Source organism: Pelophylax lessonae (assembly GCF_965119305.1).
Source record: "Pelophylax lessonae genome assembly, chromosome: 4".
NCBI classification, from domain to species: domain Eukaryota; kingdom Metazoa; phylum Chordata; class Amphibia; order Anura; family Ranidae; genus Pelophylax; species Pelophylax lessonae.
Window position 1 is genome coordinate 75,789,540 of NC_138771.1, and position 15,629 is coordinate 75,805,168.

Consider the following 15,629-nt stretch of genomic DNA (forward strand, 5'->3'; position numbering starts at 1 on the left):
TGCCTTCCTGATTTGAATGGGTCCGCCCCTGTCAGTTTGAAGGGAGCGAGAAAGCCGGCGTGGTCAACCGGTTAGTACTGCTCCTGGATGTAATTGGTGGGAGTGCGGATGGTGAGGGGAAGGGCCCTTCCTCCTGGGTGAATTTGGCTGAGAAGGGGGCCATTTTCTATCCCGGTTGAAGTTGGGCTCTCCCTGAGCTGTTTGCGTTCCTGGCCTCCTGACAGGAAGGGCTACACTGGGTCTGGCCATGGGCTGAGACAAAAAAGCCCGTGGTGTACGTGCCCCTGGGGTGGCAGCCCAGGGGTGCCTCAATCTCACTGGTGAGGGGCAGCTCACCTGAGTTTTTGTGGCACCTTGGTCACTGCACCATCACACTTTTTCAGCACCTGCCTCTTGGGGTGGGCCTTTTGGCCAACACCAGAGGAATTTTTTATTCCTGGCCAGGGGGCCTGCCAAGGTCTTGCACTTTGGCACTACCCTGCACTTCTCCACTTCCCTTTTCCCCACTCTGTTTTTCTTTGTTGTGTGTCACGTTTGTCCCTTTTGGTTGAGCACTTGGAGGGCCTGCCCTGAAAGTCTTGGGAGGATGTGGATATGGCCTTCTGGCTTAGTTTGCCCTCTCCCATGGGGTCTCCCTTTGGGGGAGCCCTACCTAGTACTCGGGGTGGGCTGTTTCGGCAGTCCCCCTGAAGAATGGGGTCTGCCCGGCTTCGGCTGGGTGGACCAAAGTGAGTACCTCAGTCCCTGTCAGGAGCTTCGCGCCCCGGGGGATCAGGGTCAGGGCCCTTCCTCTTCGGAGGAGGGCCATGTGTACGCCTTGTGCACTTTTTGTGTGTCTCACGTTTGCGTGTGTGCACTTTTTTATGCACCGGGTGTTAAGTCTTTTGAGTGTGTTTCACACACCACGGGCTTTAAAAAAAAAAAAAAAAAGTTAATTTAAAAGGTAGCATGTACACAAAAGCATATTAAAAATCTACTTGAGTGGCATGCAAAAACAAACAGTTTTAGTACATATTGTAACATTTCAATGTATAAAAACAAGCACCAGCAGCAAAACTATTAAAATCAGCTACTATATCATAAAAATGGAATACATAGCAAGCGTCTAACGTTTGGCTCATTAAAACACAAGGGGTTGAAAATAAACATAAAATAAACAAATGATGATGTAAGAAGATGTTTATAAAACTGATACAATGTATGGAAATATTATATGTGAATCAAATTGCCCTATAATAAAATATGAACATCGAATTGCATCATATTTTGTTACTAAAGGACAATGTAATACTGATATAATATTTACATATGTTGTTTGTATAAGTTTTATTAACATCCTTATCTTACATTCATCATTTATTTTTATTTTCATTACTGTGTGTTTTAGTGAGCCAAATGTAGACATCTGCTATGCATTTCTTTTTAAAGATATAGCTGATTTTAGCAAATTTCTGCTGGTGCATTTTTTTTATATATATATTGTACTCACTAAGTAATGTACTAACACTGTTAGTTTCTTCGTATGTCGCTTAAAGTGTAGCTTTTTTTTTTTTTCATTTTGGATCGAGTAAGGGAGAGTTAGAACCCCATCAGGTTTTTATGCCATCTGTGTCTCATAGGGGAGATTTCCTTTCACTTCCTGCCCCATAGGCAAAACAGGAAGTAAAAGGAAATCCCTCAAAGTGAAAGAATCCCAGTGTGTCACCAGAACTAGTGTCCCCAATTATTCCCCTGTATTACTGTTCTGGTCTCAACCCAAAATTTGGAACTTTCTTTCACTTTCAATGATAACAGTAAACAGGACAAATAGAGAAGGTGAATCTCCTTAATATGGGCACAGGCAGCAGTAAAAGCTGACAGGCATTCTAATTCCTCTCCTCTCTATCCAGAACTTAAAGAGAAAGTTTTGCCTTTAGTTACACTTGAACCGTATCCGGACTCCCTCCCGTAGCTTTACTGCTACAGTGCAGCCCACTGTGCTGGATCATGTATTTATACGTAATCCAGGATTTCTGGGTAGGGGGCTCACAAGTGCACGCATGCCGCTCCGGCTGTGCTGTCATTCGCCACAGCACAAGCCAATGATTTATGGGCAGGACCTGCTGAGCGAATGACAGAAGAGAGCCCTGTGTTGGTAACGAACACAGGGCTCTATACAGAGAGCAGTAATGTGGAATTTTTGTCTCTCTGCAACGCAGGGAGCAAAAATAGTCACATTGCTTAGTGAAAGCAGCACATACTACACACTTTACACTTGTTGGGCACACATTTAAGCCTTTGCTTGCCACAGGTGTTAACCGCTTCATTAGTACAGTGACTGTGTATAGTATTTGCACTGATCACTGTGTTAGTGTCATTGGTGATGTCAGTGTCATTTAGTCAGTTCCCACCCAGTGCCAGATTGCCCACCGTACTCATACATTCCCACTTTAAGTCACTGGTCACCACCATTATTAGTATAAAAATAAAAATTCCAGTATATTTACCATTGTTTGTAAACGCTAAAACTTTCACACAAACAAATTATTATAAGCTAATTTGAAAGACATGTAGCAGAATACATTTTGGCCTAAATTTATGAAGAAGTTTGATTTTTACAATTTTTTATTAGATATGTTTCATAGCAGACAGTAAAAAATATTGCTTTGTTTTTTTACACTTTTGGTCTTTTTTCGTTTATATAATAAAAAATAAAAAGCCCAGTGGTCATCAAATACCACCAAAAGAAAGCTCTATTTGTGTGCAAAAGAATTAAATATATTTTGTTTGGGTAGAGCGTTGCATGACAGCGCAATTGCCAAGTAGCGCAGTGGCAAACAGCAAAAAATGGCCTGGTCATAAAGGGGTAAAACCTTCAGGAGCTGAAGTGGTTACGTAGATTTTTAATATGTTTGTGTTTTATACTAATGCTATCTGTTAATGTGGGACTGCCCTAATATTTCTTGCCAGTGTATGTTAATGTGAGACTGCTAAATACATGACAATTGCTTCTTGAACAAGCCATGATTTTACAGAAGGGGAGGAGCCCCTGAAACACATTGCCATAAGTACTCTGCTACCCGAAAGTGTAGCTCACCCTGAGCTGTGAGAATACTCGCAGCATAAGATCCAGAATGCAGTTGCCACTGGCCATCAGTCAGTTGTCTGCAGCAAGCAAAGCAAATCATGTCTGGACATGGCAAACAATGAGGCAAGGTTCGTACTAAGGCCAAGACCCAATGATCCGGGCTGGTTTGCATTTTGCAGACGGTCGTGTTCACCGTCTCTTCAGGAGGGGCAACCATATGAAGGGGTTCAGGTCCGAAGTTCCAATCTATCTGGCTGCATCCCTTGAGTATCTTATAGCTGTAGTATGAGTAGCTGAGATCCTCAAACTGGCTGTGAACAATGATGAGGAGCTCAACAAGCTGTTCAGTGGCCTCACCATTGCCTAGGAAGGGGTCTTCCCCAAAATCAAGTATGTGCTGCTGCCCAGGAAGACCAGGAGCCACAAGCCCTGCAAGGCCAAGTAAAGTGGAAAAATTGATTTATTTTAGAAAGTACAGATGGCTTCTGGATGATGTCTTCTCTGCAGGCTTATGACAGGCCCATTCACTTCTGGTTCATTATGAGCATATTTTATATTTTCTCAATAAAATAAACTTTTTTAAATCTGTTAGATAGCTATAGTTTTCTTTTAAAGAAGCCGTCGGTAGCGGGGAAAACGATCCGGTCCTCTCAGGTGCTGTTCAGGAAGCCGAGTGAGGGTAAGATGGCCCCCACTCGACTCTATGACCTTGGAGGACCAGAGCGATGTCAAACGTCACTTCCTCCCATCTGCCTTAAAGGGTCCCTTTTTTTTTGCTTTTAAAAGTAGATGTGAGATCTGAGGTCTTTTTTGGCCCCAGATCTCACATTAAAGAGGACCTGTCCTGCCTTTTTTCTATTACTATATGAATTAAAGTGATCAAAAGAGATTTAAAAGGATAGTGTAAAAATAAAAGGTAAAATAAATAATAATAAAAAAAAAATGTAAAGCGATCTATCCCACCGAGCTCGCGCGCAGAAGCGAACACATACGCAAGTCGCGCCCACATATGTAAACGGTGTTTAAACCGCAGGTTAGGTATCTCGGCGATTGTTAGAATGACAGCAATAATTCTAGCCCTAGACCTCCTCTGTAACTAAACTGGAAACCTGTAGAAATTTTTAAAGCCGATGGAGATTTTTAAGTACCAATGTTTGTCGCCATTCCACGAGCGTGCGCATGTCAATTTTGATATGTTGGGTATCCATTTACTCGGCGTAACATTATCTTTCACATTGTAGAAAAAAATTGGGCTAACCTTACTGTTTTTCAAAAAAAAATTGCGTTTGTAAGACCACTGCGCAAATACGGTGTGACAAAGTATTGCAACAATCTCCATTTTGTTCTCTAGGGTCTCTGCTAAAAAATATATATATATATAATGGTTTGGGGTTCTAAATAATTTTCTAGCAAGAAATGCTGATTTTAACTTCTAAACAACAAGTGTCAGAAATAGGCCTGGTCCTTAAGTGGTTAATAAAGCGTGGCAGATGCCCTGTGTGTGTGTTGATATCTCATACCTGCAATTTCTCCAAAACAAAATGAAGCTAAAGCTGAATAAAAGCCTCTCAAAACCTTCAGGTGCTTCAGAAGCGAGCATTGTCATAGACTTCTATGGAGGCTTTGAAGACACTTTGAAGCACTACTAAAGCAACATGGGGTATAATTTTTGAAGCAAAGCAAGCACGTATGAACAGGACTGTAAGCTAACTATTTTATTTAGAGATAGGTGCTTTTATTGGCCTTCAGAATACTTTAAAAAAGTGTGTCCAATGTTGTGTTTTGAAGCAAGTGTAAATGAGCCCTTTGGAGAGAGACAAGTAAACATTACAGATATATGTGCTTTGTTCACATTTAATGACCACTTTCAGGGCTCATTTACACTTGCTTCAAAATGTGGCATTGGACACTCTTTTTTAAAGCAATCTGAGTGCTAATCAAAGCACCTGTCACAAAAAAAAAAAAAAGGTTAGCTTACAGTCCTGTTCACACTTTGTGTTTTCTTTGCTTTGCTTCACTTGACATCACTTCCGGGTACTGTCTGGCGCCAGATTCAAAGAAATGACAGAATTCAAACCAGCCAAACTTGGCGTTTTGAATGCTTTTAAGTGCAAAGTAGGGGTTTGGGGTCTTTTAGACCCCCAGATCCCTCCACAAAAGTACCTGTCAAAAAAAAACAAAAAAAAGTTTTTTTAAATGTACAACAATATCAACTGATATGCATTGGCCAAAGTATCGGTATCGTTATCGGCAATGAAAAAATATCGATCGATCACTTGGCTCAATGTAGTTTATGCACCAGTAAAGCCCCGTACACACGTACCGATTGTCGGACGTAAATATTCGGCCAACGACCGTTCGGCCGATTGTAGGCTTGTTAGTATGATGCTTCCGACAGCCGACAGCGCATTTTCGGCCGAACAGAATCTGTCATGCAGACTTTAAAATTTTTGTTGGCCGTCACCAGAACGGCCGATTGTTCGCCAGTCAGTACAGATTTCGGCCGACAGACAGCAGATTAGCAAGACCGGGCATGCTAAGAAAAGAAAAAAGACAAGGAAAGTTAACCATCACATGACATCACTTCTGCAGTCGGCTGTTATTGGCCGACAAAATTTGTGTGCAGTCTTTTGCAGTTTTCAGCAGACACGACAGCCCTGGACAAAAGACAGCCGATCGTTCGGCCGACGATCAGTACGTGTGTACGGGGCTTAACTGACACATATGTCCTGCAGTCTTACAACCCTGCAGCATTTGGAGTTCAGATCAGTTGAGAAAAGTTCTTTTACACATTACACTGCCTGAAACAGGATCTGTGAATGGAGGAGAGAAACCTGTGACTTATCAGACCCTCTCCATTCAAAGATCGCAGGCCAGGCAGTGTAATCAATGAAAGGACTTTTCTTAGTGGAGAAGGCAGATGGAGGCGCACATCTCCACCGGATTACCTACATTTTTAGCAGTAGGAAGAGCACAGGACAGCCCTGCAGTAAAGATTTCTAGAGAATCTAGCAGCCTGCACTTCATAGGACATATTTCAATACAGGTGAGTAATGTATCTAAAGTTGTAGAGGAAAACATTTTTTTTAGGTAAACTTCAGTTTTAACCCCCTGTGTACTGCTGCACAGACCCACCACTGCTTGTTTTTATGAAAACGCCATAGTCTAGGCAGCAGACCACAGCCATTACCCTGCCCTGGATATAAAACCAGAGGTTATTTATGAATGTACTGACATATTACTGACTCTTTCTTTCTTACTGTTTTTTGTTTAGGTAGTTCACAGAGGCGGCATTCTTCAATGGCTAGAATACATTCAATGACTATTGAAGCTCCTATTACCAAGGTACCTTCCCAACAAGTAATATCTTCATGACTGACAACAGTGGACAGGAGTTTAAAATGCACAAGGTTCTCCATTCATGCAATTACTGTATATTCTAAAATCCTAATGTTCAAAGTACTATAATATGATCAATGAATGGGCAGCATAATGAAGTATATGCCAGGCCAAAAACATATACTATACATCTGCAATACATGCTCATGTCCCAGTGTTTATAGTCTCTTTAGAAATGTAGGTACAGAACAAAAAAAATATTGTGAGCTCCTAAGCTCCTTTTTGAGCTGACAACTCGGCTGCAGTGAAATTCCAAGCAGTGTTGTCAGTTCTGCCCAGTTCTTTTCTTCTGGGCTACAGAATAGTGGCCTGAAGTCCAGCAGGGGAGAACTTGGCAGCTTTAACAGCACTGGTTGGGATTTAAAGAAGAACTCTAGGGTAGTGTTAAAATTTACACACGAGCCCTGCGTAGTTAGTTAGGTCCATATATATTTGGACACAGGCATAATTTTCATACTTTTGGCTCTGTATGCCACCAGAATACAATTAAAATGAAACAATCCAAATGCATTTGAAGTGCAGACTTTTAGCTTTAATTCAAGGAACATAAATATCAAGTACAAACTCTAGAAACTGCAACAATGTTTTACACAGTTCCCGCATTTGCAGGGGCTCAAATGTAATTGGACAATTGAATATAATCATAAATACAATTTTTTAATATTTTGTTGAGAATCCTTTACTGGCAATGACTGCCTGAAGTCTGGAAGCCATGGACATTACCAAAGACTAGGTTTCCTCCTTTTTGATGCTTTGCCAGGCTCTAACTGCAGCTGTCTTCAGTTGTTCTTTGTTTGTGGGTCTTTCTGCATTTAGTTTTGCCTTCAGCAAGGGAAATGCGTGTTCAATTGGGTTGAGAGCAGGTGATTGACTTCACCTTTGCAGAATATTCCACTTATTTTCCTTCAAAAGCTCCTGGGTTGATTTTGCAGTGCGTTTTGGATTGTGGTCCATCTGTACTATGAAGCACCGTCCAATCAACTTTGCTGCATTTGGCTGAATCTGGGCTGGCAGTATATCTCTAAACACTGCAGAACTCACCTGGCTGCTTCTGTCTTCTGTCACATCATCAATAAACCCCCCTTAACCCAGTGCCACCGAAAGCAATGCATACCCATGCCATCACATTGCCTCCACCATGTTTTACAGGTGATATTGTGTGCTTTGGATCATGAGCTGTTCCAAGCCTTCTCCACACTTTTTTCTTCCCGTCATGTTGGTACAGATTATTCTTAGTTTCATCTGTTCAAAGAACGTATCTGGCGTTTTTAGATGTTTTTTTTTTTTTTTGGCAAAGTCTAATTTGGCTTTTCTATTCTTCATGCTTATGAATGGTTTTTACCTTGTAGTGAACCCTCTGTATTTGCTCTCGTGAAGTCTGCTCTTGATTATAGACATTGACAATAATACACCCCCCTCCTGGAGAGTGTCCTTCACTTGTCTGGATGTTGTGAAAGGGTTTTTCGTTACCATAGAGAGGATCCTGCGATCATCCACCACTGTTGTCCTCTGTTGACATCCAGGCCTTTTTATGCTGCTGAGCTCACCAGTGCGTTCTTCTTTCCTCAGAATGTACCAAACTTTTGGTTTGGCCACTCCTAATGCTGCTGCGATCTCTCTGATGGATTTGTTTGGTTTTTGAAGCCTTACAATGGCCTGTTTCACTTGCATGGACAGCTCCTTTAAACACGTGATGTAGGTTCACACAGCAATAGATTCCAAATGCAAATACCACACTTAGAATCAACTCCAGACCTTTTACCTGCTCAATTGATGAATAAATAATAGAAGGATCTCTGAAGTGACGTCATCACTTGTTAGTGTTTGTCACCACATACTAAGACTACAAATCCCACCATGCCCTGAGATTTAGAGTCTGAATGTTGCGACAATGTGGGCAGGACTATGGGTGTGTATGGGAGAAATTAGACTCCTGGCTTGTCTATCTAACTGTGCTGTGTAGTGGGCGGACCTGATAGTCTCAGACTCCCGGTCTGATCTGCCCACTGTACAGCATAGTTAGATGGACAAGCCAGGATTCTGACTTATCCCATACACACCCATAGTCCCGCCCACAATGCCGCCCATTCAGAGTGTAGTTCTCAGTAAAGTAGGCTCTTGAAGCAGTGGGTGGACTGGATAGTCTCAGACTCCCGGTCTGATCCACCCACAGTCTGAATGGGTGGCCATGTGGACAGGACTGTGTGCGTTTATGGGATGAATATGTGTATGGGATGAATCAGACTCCTGGTTTATGCTGTTCAGTGGGCGGATTAGACCAGGAGTTTGAAACCATCAAGTTCACCCTCTGCAGCAAGACCTCACTTTACTGAGAACTTCAGGGGGGAATGTACAAGACGGGTCGCCAGGGGGATTATAGATATGAGAGCACCTGTTTTTGCCTGGAGTTCAGCTTTAAGTGCAGCAGAGATATCAGTTCACTACAGGAAGTTAGGAGTTCACTGGATTTTTAGCAAATCAACAGGCATTTTATGTATTTTTTTTTTAACCACTTGCCGACCGCCGCAAGTACATATACTGCGGCAGTCAGCCCCTCGCAGGCAAAGTGACATATGGGTACGTCACTAGCCTGTGAGGCTCTGGGGAGCGAGCGTGCGTCGCCGGATGCGCGCTCCCGCTCGGTCACGGACCCCCCCGCGTGTGTGCCCAGTGGACCCGATGTCCGCCGGGCACTTGAGATCGTCCGTTACACCGGGAGAAAGGCAGGCGGCTGATGTAAACAAAGCCACCTGTCATTCTCCCCTGTGTAAGAATAGTGATCATACGGTTCTACTATGTAGGACCGTTGATCACTGTTCTTACACCTCAAGCCACAACCAATCACAGTTAGAATCACGCCCCTAGGGACACACTTAACCCCTCCCTCTCATAAAAAGTTAACCCCTTCACTGCCAGTGTCATTTTTACAGTAACAGTGCATATGTATAGCACTGATTACTGTAGTAATGTCACTGGTAACCACAAAAGTGTCAAAAATGTCAGTCAAGGGTCCGATCTGTCTGCCGCAATGTCGCAGTCCCGCAAAAAAAAAAAAACGCAGATCGCCGCCATTACGCGTTAAAAAAAAACAACAAAAATGACAAAAATCTTTCCCTTAGTTAGTAAACGCAATAACTTTTGCGCAAACCAATCAAAATACGCTTTTTGCGATTTTTTTTACCAAAAATATGTAGCATAAAACAAATTGGCCTAAAATGTTAAAAAATTTAGATTTTTACATTTTTTGGGGGAATTTTCCTATAAAAAATTTTGAAAAATATTGTTATTTTTGCAAAATTGACGCTCTTTTTTTGTTTATAGCGCATGATGAAAAAATCGTTTAGGTACAGCGTCGCATGACTGCGCAATTGTCCGTTAAAGTCATGCAGTGCCGAATCGCAAAATAGGCCCTGGTCAGGAAGGGGGTAAAATCTTCCGGGGCTTAAGTGGTTAAAGAGATAAAATGTGAATATATGCATGTATTGCTGATATGGACTGTATGTCTTTTTTTAAAAATTTCTCCCCAAAATACACTTTAAAATGAAAATAGGGTAAATTTTCACTGCAGACAAAATCATGTTGAAGTGAAAGTGCTCTAAATTAACATTTAAAGTGATTCTAAAATATTAAAAAAAATAAATAGATACAAAATGTTATACTTACCTGCTCTGTGCAATCCTTTCTTTTTGTGTCCCCCACTGGCGGTCCTGGCTCCTCCCCCCTGCTGAGTGCCTCCAATAGCAAGCCTTTTGCTATGATCGCTGTGATAGTAAATAAATCAATAAATAAAACTTCTAGTATACCACAGTAGCATATATACTAAACAATATACGCTGATTGGGATTTTTGTTTACCAAGAATATGTAGAATACATTTCGGTCTAAATGTATAAAGGAATATGTTTTTTTTTTTATATTGAATATGTTTTATAGCATATAAAAAATACATTTGTGGTTTTTTTTTTTTCAAAATTTTTGTCCTTTTTTCCTTTATAGCGCAAAAAATAAATAAGCAGTGGTGACCAAATACCACCAAAAGAAAGCTCTGTTTGTGGGGAAAAAAATGATATACAATTCTTTTGTGTACAGCGTTGCATGACCATGCAATTTTAAGTTAAAGTAACGCAGTACCAAAAAGCAGAAAATGGCCTGGTCATGAAGTGGGGTAAATTTTCTGGAGAGCAAGTGGATAAACTATTCAGTCTCAGGGAATGTAGGAAGACACAGGGCCACTGAACGAAATTGGAGGAGAAGCAGTTTAACCTTAAACTACGTAGGAGGCTTTTCACTGTCAAGGAGGGAAGGATGTGGAATTCACTTTCACAATTGGTGGTGTCAGCGGGAAGTATTGATAGTTTTAAAAACTCTTGGGAGGGTATCTTTGCGAACACAGTCTACAGGGTTACGGGAAATAATTTTTGACATGAACACACACACAGGTTGAACTGGGTGGACTGGTGTCCTTATTTAACCTTAAACACAGCAGTGACTAAGGGCTTGTTGACATGGGCAACTGGGCGGTGTGGGGGGATAATAAAAGCAGGCAATTGAACTGTGGTATTACCACCCCCAATCACCCACCTAAAGAAGGACATGCGGCTGCTCGGGGTTGTACACATGCTTCACCTTGTGGCCATGTGAAAATGAAACCGCATGTTGCAGTACCGCCACTGTACAAGACCCATTGTAGTGAATGGGGCTATGCTGCAATTGCTTTTCAGAGACAAGCAGTGGTGTGGTATAGTATAGTTTAAAAAAAAAATTAATAGATCCAACTAAACATTACAAATCCTCATCCCAGTAATATGACATTAAATAACATAATGAAGAATAAATGAGATTTTAACCACTTCAGCCCCGGAAGGTTTTACCCCCTTAATGACCAGGCCATATTTTGCCATACAGCACTGCGTTATTTTAACTGACATTTGCATGGACGTGCGACGCTTTACTTAAATAAAATTGATTACCTTCCCACAAATAGAGCTCTCTTTTGATGGTATTTGATCACCTCTGTGGTTTTTATTTTTTGCGCTATAAACAAAAAAAGATCAATTTTGAAAAAAAAAAAAAAACAATAATTTTCACTTTCTGCTATAATACACATCCTATTAAAAAAATGTGAAATTTTTTCATCATTTTAGGCCAATATGTATTCTGCTACATATTTTTGGTACACAAAAATCCCAATAAGCGTAAAGTGATTGGTATGTGCAAAAGTTATAGCGTCCACAAGCGATGGGACATTTTCATGGAATTTTTAATATATATATTTATATATATATATATATATATATTTTTTTTTTAATAGTTATGGCGGCAATCACCGACTAATAGCGGGCAGACAAATCGGACACCTGACTGACACTTTTGACACTTTTTTGGGGACCAGTGACACCAATACAGTGATCAGTGGTGGAAAATATGCTCTGTTACTGTACTAATGACACTGACAGGCAAGGAGTTAACAACAGGGACGATCAAAGGGTTAAATGTGTTCCCTGGGTGTGCTTGCTAACTTTGGGGGGACTGCTCTGACTGGGGGAAGACAAATACCCATGTTCCTGCTTAGCAAAAACACAAGATTTCCATCTTCTTTCCTGTCAGAATGGTGATCTGCCTTGTTTATTTAGGCAGACCACCGTTCTGCCTCCCAGTGATTGGCTCCCCCTCTGTCCAATCAGGGCGCAATCAGGTCTCTGACAGTGCGCCCCCCTAGAGGCTATTTCATGAAATTACATACAGGTACGTGATTTTGAGCAATAGTCACTTTGCCCCAATAATTGTACGTTACATTTTCGGCAAGTGGTTAATGGTGTTAAAACCTCCCCACAGATGAAACTTTAGACAAATATATTTTTAAAAAACACTGATTTTATTACAAAAATTTGTTAAAAAATGCATATAGCAATTCATGTTCAGCTCAGTCACCCTCAATATCATCCTCCCATAATAGTCAAAATACAATATGCCAGAATAAAGTCGTCAAATACATAAACATGGAAGGAAAATGATGGTGTGATCCCAATGGGTTTCAATATTATATCTTCCTCAGGGGTTCAGAGGTTGTTGTGTAATATAGTAACTGATAAAAAAGAAAAATAAACAGAAGATAATAATACTACACACAAAAAAACAACGATATACACATACACAGTTATATATGTGTGACACCTAAGGCGCATATAATGAGCAAACAATACATAATTAATTACTCACTGTCAATCCCCAAAAAGGGGGTGTGTGTTCTGAACTGTAAAGGTCCTCAAAGGCCTGGCTAAGGGGTAAACGGCTAAGGGGTAAACGGCTAAGGGGTAAACGGCTAAGGGGTAAATGGCTAAGGGGTAAACAGCTAAGGGGTAAACGGCAATGGATAGATGAATGCTCTTGTGTTCAATTAAGAAGCCTAACAGGCTACACATAGCTTGATCCTCAATCTCCCTACGTAGATAAATAATATCTACAGGGAGGTTTCAGCACTATTAAAATCCCATTTATTCTTGATTTTGTAATTTAGGGCAGTGAAAAGGCAACAGATCACCTCCTTACAGCCTGTCAAATACCTCTGAAAAGCCATCCAAAGCAGAACGCTTTTCAGTGGGATGGTAAAGGCTGCTGCTCATATCAACAGGTCCTTACTGAATTAGGGGTACAAAGGATAGTGGTGGAGAGTGACATCTGTAAAAAAAAAAATAAAATTATATATATATATATATATATATATATATATATATATATAGATATTGATATATATATATACACTATATCACCAAAAGTATTGGGACGCCTGCCCTTTGCAGCTAAACACATTAGGGTTTTGTGTGTCTAAAGGCAGGCGTCCCAATACTTTTAGTAATATAGTGAATATAGTGTGTGTGTGTATGTATATTTTGTATATATATATATATATATATATATATATATATATATATATATATATATATAAGAAATTCAATTTTGTTTTCACCTTTACAGTATACTTGGAGCTGTTTACATCTATTTGGTTATTTAACAGTTTTGCTAATAAGAATGAACCCTGATAAGGGATACAAAAAAAAGGATTGAAGAGAAAATTTGTATCCCCAAAAGGTGGTAACCATATATAATTAGGTCACCTTTGAGTTAACTAAGCCACCATATGAATAAGGAAAAGTCCATAGTTAAATTGAATCTATTATCCTGATGTGACAATGCAGCAGTGTTAGTCACATGAGTATCCATCATAATGCTGTTTTTCTTTATGATGAGCGTTATTTACACAGGAAATTTGTTCACTAAAACTAGATTTATCTTTGTATTTGCTGCTAAAAAATAAAAAAGAAAGAATTTGTTTCTGCAGCATTTTTCCGTCAGAGAACAGTTACCAAGTATATGTTTGTGCGGTCCATCTTCTGCTGAGTGAAATGTGTACATGTCCATCCCATGCCCCCTGGTGGTTATATGTTTGTATCCTGCATCCTGCTGTTCTGTTACTTGGCATGCCAAGAAAATCTCAATCACTGCAGGCATTCATTGTGGGCTCCTGCAGGATGAATCCAATATGTGTGCTAGGTGGAAAAAAGCAGACACTTGAAATGGTTTAGAGAATCCTTCAGATTTTTTTTTTTTTGCAAGTGGTTAATGCCTGAAAAAAGCAGAATGTTCAACAGCTGGTCCTGATCATACTGCTTAATATGATATATAATTGCTGATTAAAATGAAACTGAGCTATTTTTATTTTGGTTATTATGCCATGGCATGCATTGTTTTTTTGACACATTGGACTCTAGAATATAAATTTGGTAACTTCATCTTAGCCGAAAGTTATAGACAAACACAACATTATACATTTTAATTACATTTTGGAGTCAATATTTTAATATTTAAATGCTCAGTAGCCCCTAGAATGCACCAGCAGATATTTGGGGGGGGGGGGGGTTGCAGGAAAGCAATTTCCTCGATTCATCCATCAACACAGTGTTGACAGGGGAATCCCTCCTGCAGAGCCATTGTGTTCTCCCGGCGGGGGAGAACACAGTGATTATTGCTAGCGGCTATAACAGCCACTGAGCCCCTGGCAATAATTCCATGTAAAATCAGGCAGGCTGGTTGTACCCAAGTTGACCGATTGATTCAGCCTGACAATACATGGTTTGAATCTCGGCCGGTTCAGCAGGATTCGAACCGTCTATGGCTGGCTTTCGGCCACTTTAACATGGACGTTCTGATCAGATCCACTTGTCAGCAAATCTAAATAGAAGCTCCATATACAGATGTAAATAGACATGCATCCATTTACATCTGATTACCTCCAAGTCTGTTTATGAAGACTGTCTATTAAGAACAGTCTGTGTCCTTTTCTGTCTTTTCTAACCTAAACATGACGGATCAGAGGTAAAAGGATGTAAAAGGACGAACGTCTATTTACAGCTGCCTGCCCATAGACCTTACATGAGTCTTTAAGCTCCAGGAGGTAGAAACTCAGTGGACACAAATGTCCCAAAAGTGACGTTTACACCGTTTAACTAAGATTGAGTTAGGGATCTGTGAACAGACAGATGCCGTTCGTGTGAAAGGGCCCTTAAACCTACAGTATACTTCAGCTATTCAACAAAAACATAATCAAATACAGTATTCAAAAACACTCCCATTCAGTTAGGACGTAACAGTGTGGTTAACAGTGCTGTAAAAGGAAGAGGGGAAGAGGGGACTACACACTCACAGAAGGCCTGTCTCTTCATGGAAACCCTACAAGATAACTACATGTCTCAGTTGGTGGATTCTCCTACTAGAGAAAATGCAGTGCTGGATCTATTGATCACTAATGACCCAGACCTAATCTCAGAGGTAGGATTCCAGGACAACCTGGGCCCTAGCGACCACAGGATGATCACATTTAGTGTAAATAACAATATAACAATGCAAGAGGGGAACATAAGAACCCTAAACTTCAGAAGGGCAAACTTTCCCAAATTGTGCTCAATGATGGAAAGGGTAAACTGGGACCAAACCCTAGGAACACTGACCACGGAGGAAAAATGGGAATGCTTTAGGAACATATTAAACAAGTGCATCTCGCAGTGCATTCCTATGGGAAATAAATTTAGAAGAGACAAAGCCAAACCTGGCTGGCTAAACCATAATGTTAAACTTATTAGGGAAAAAAAACTGGCATTCAAGAAATA

At 40.5% G+C, this 15,629-nt stretch overlaps 1 protein-coding gene across 3 annotated transcripts in view; it reads left to right on the top strand.

The window, feature by feature from the left end:
- PDE8A (phosphodiesterase 8A) overlaps positions 1–15,629 on the top strand; it is a 461,419-nt gene that overhangs the window by 401,506 nt on the left and 44,284 nt on the right. For all 3 annotated transcript variants that reach the window (XM_082254023.1, XM_082254021.1, XM_082254022.1), the window contains exon 13: positions 6,342–6,412. In XM_082254023.1, coding sequence (XP_082110149.1) covers positions 6,342–6,412 — 71 coding nt within the window. The remainder of the gene's footprint in view (positions 1–6,341; positions 6,413–15,629) is intronic.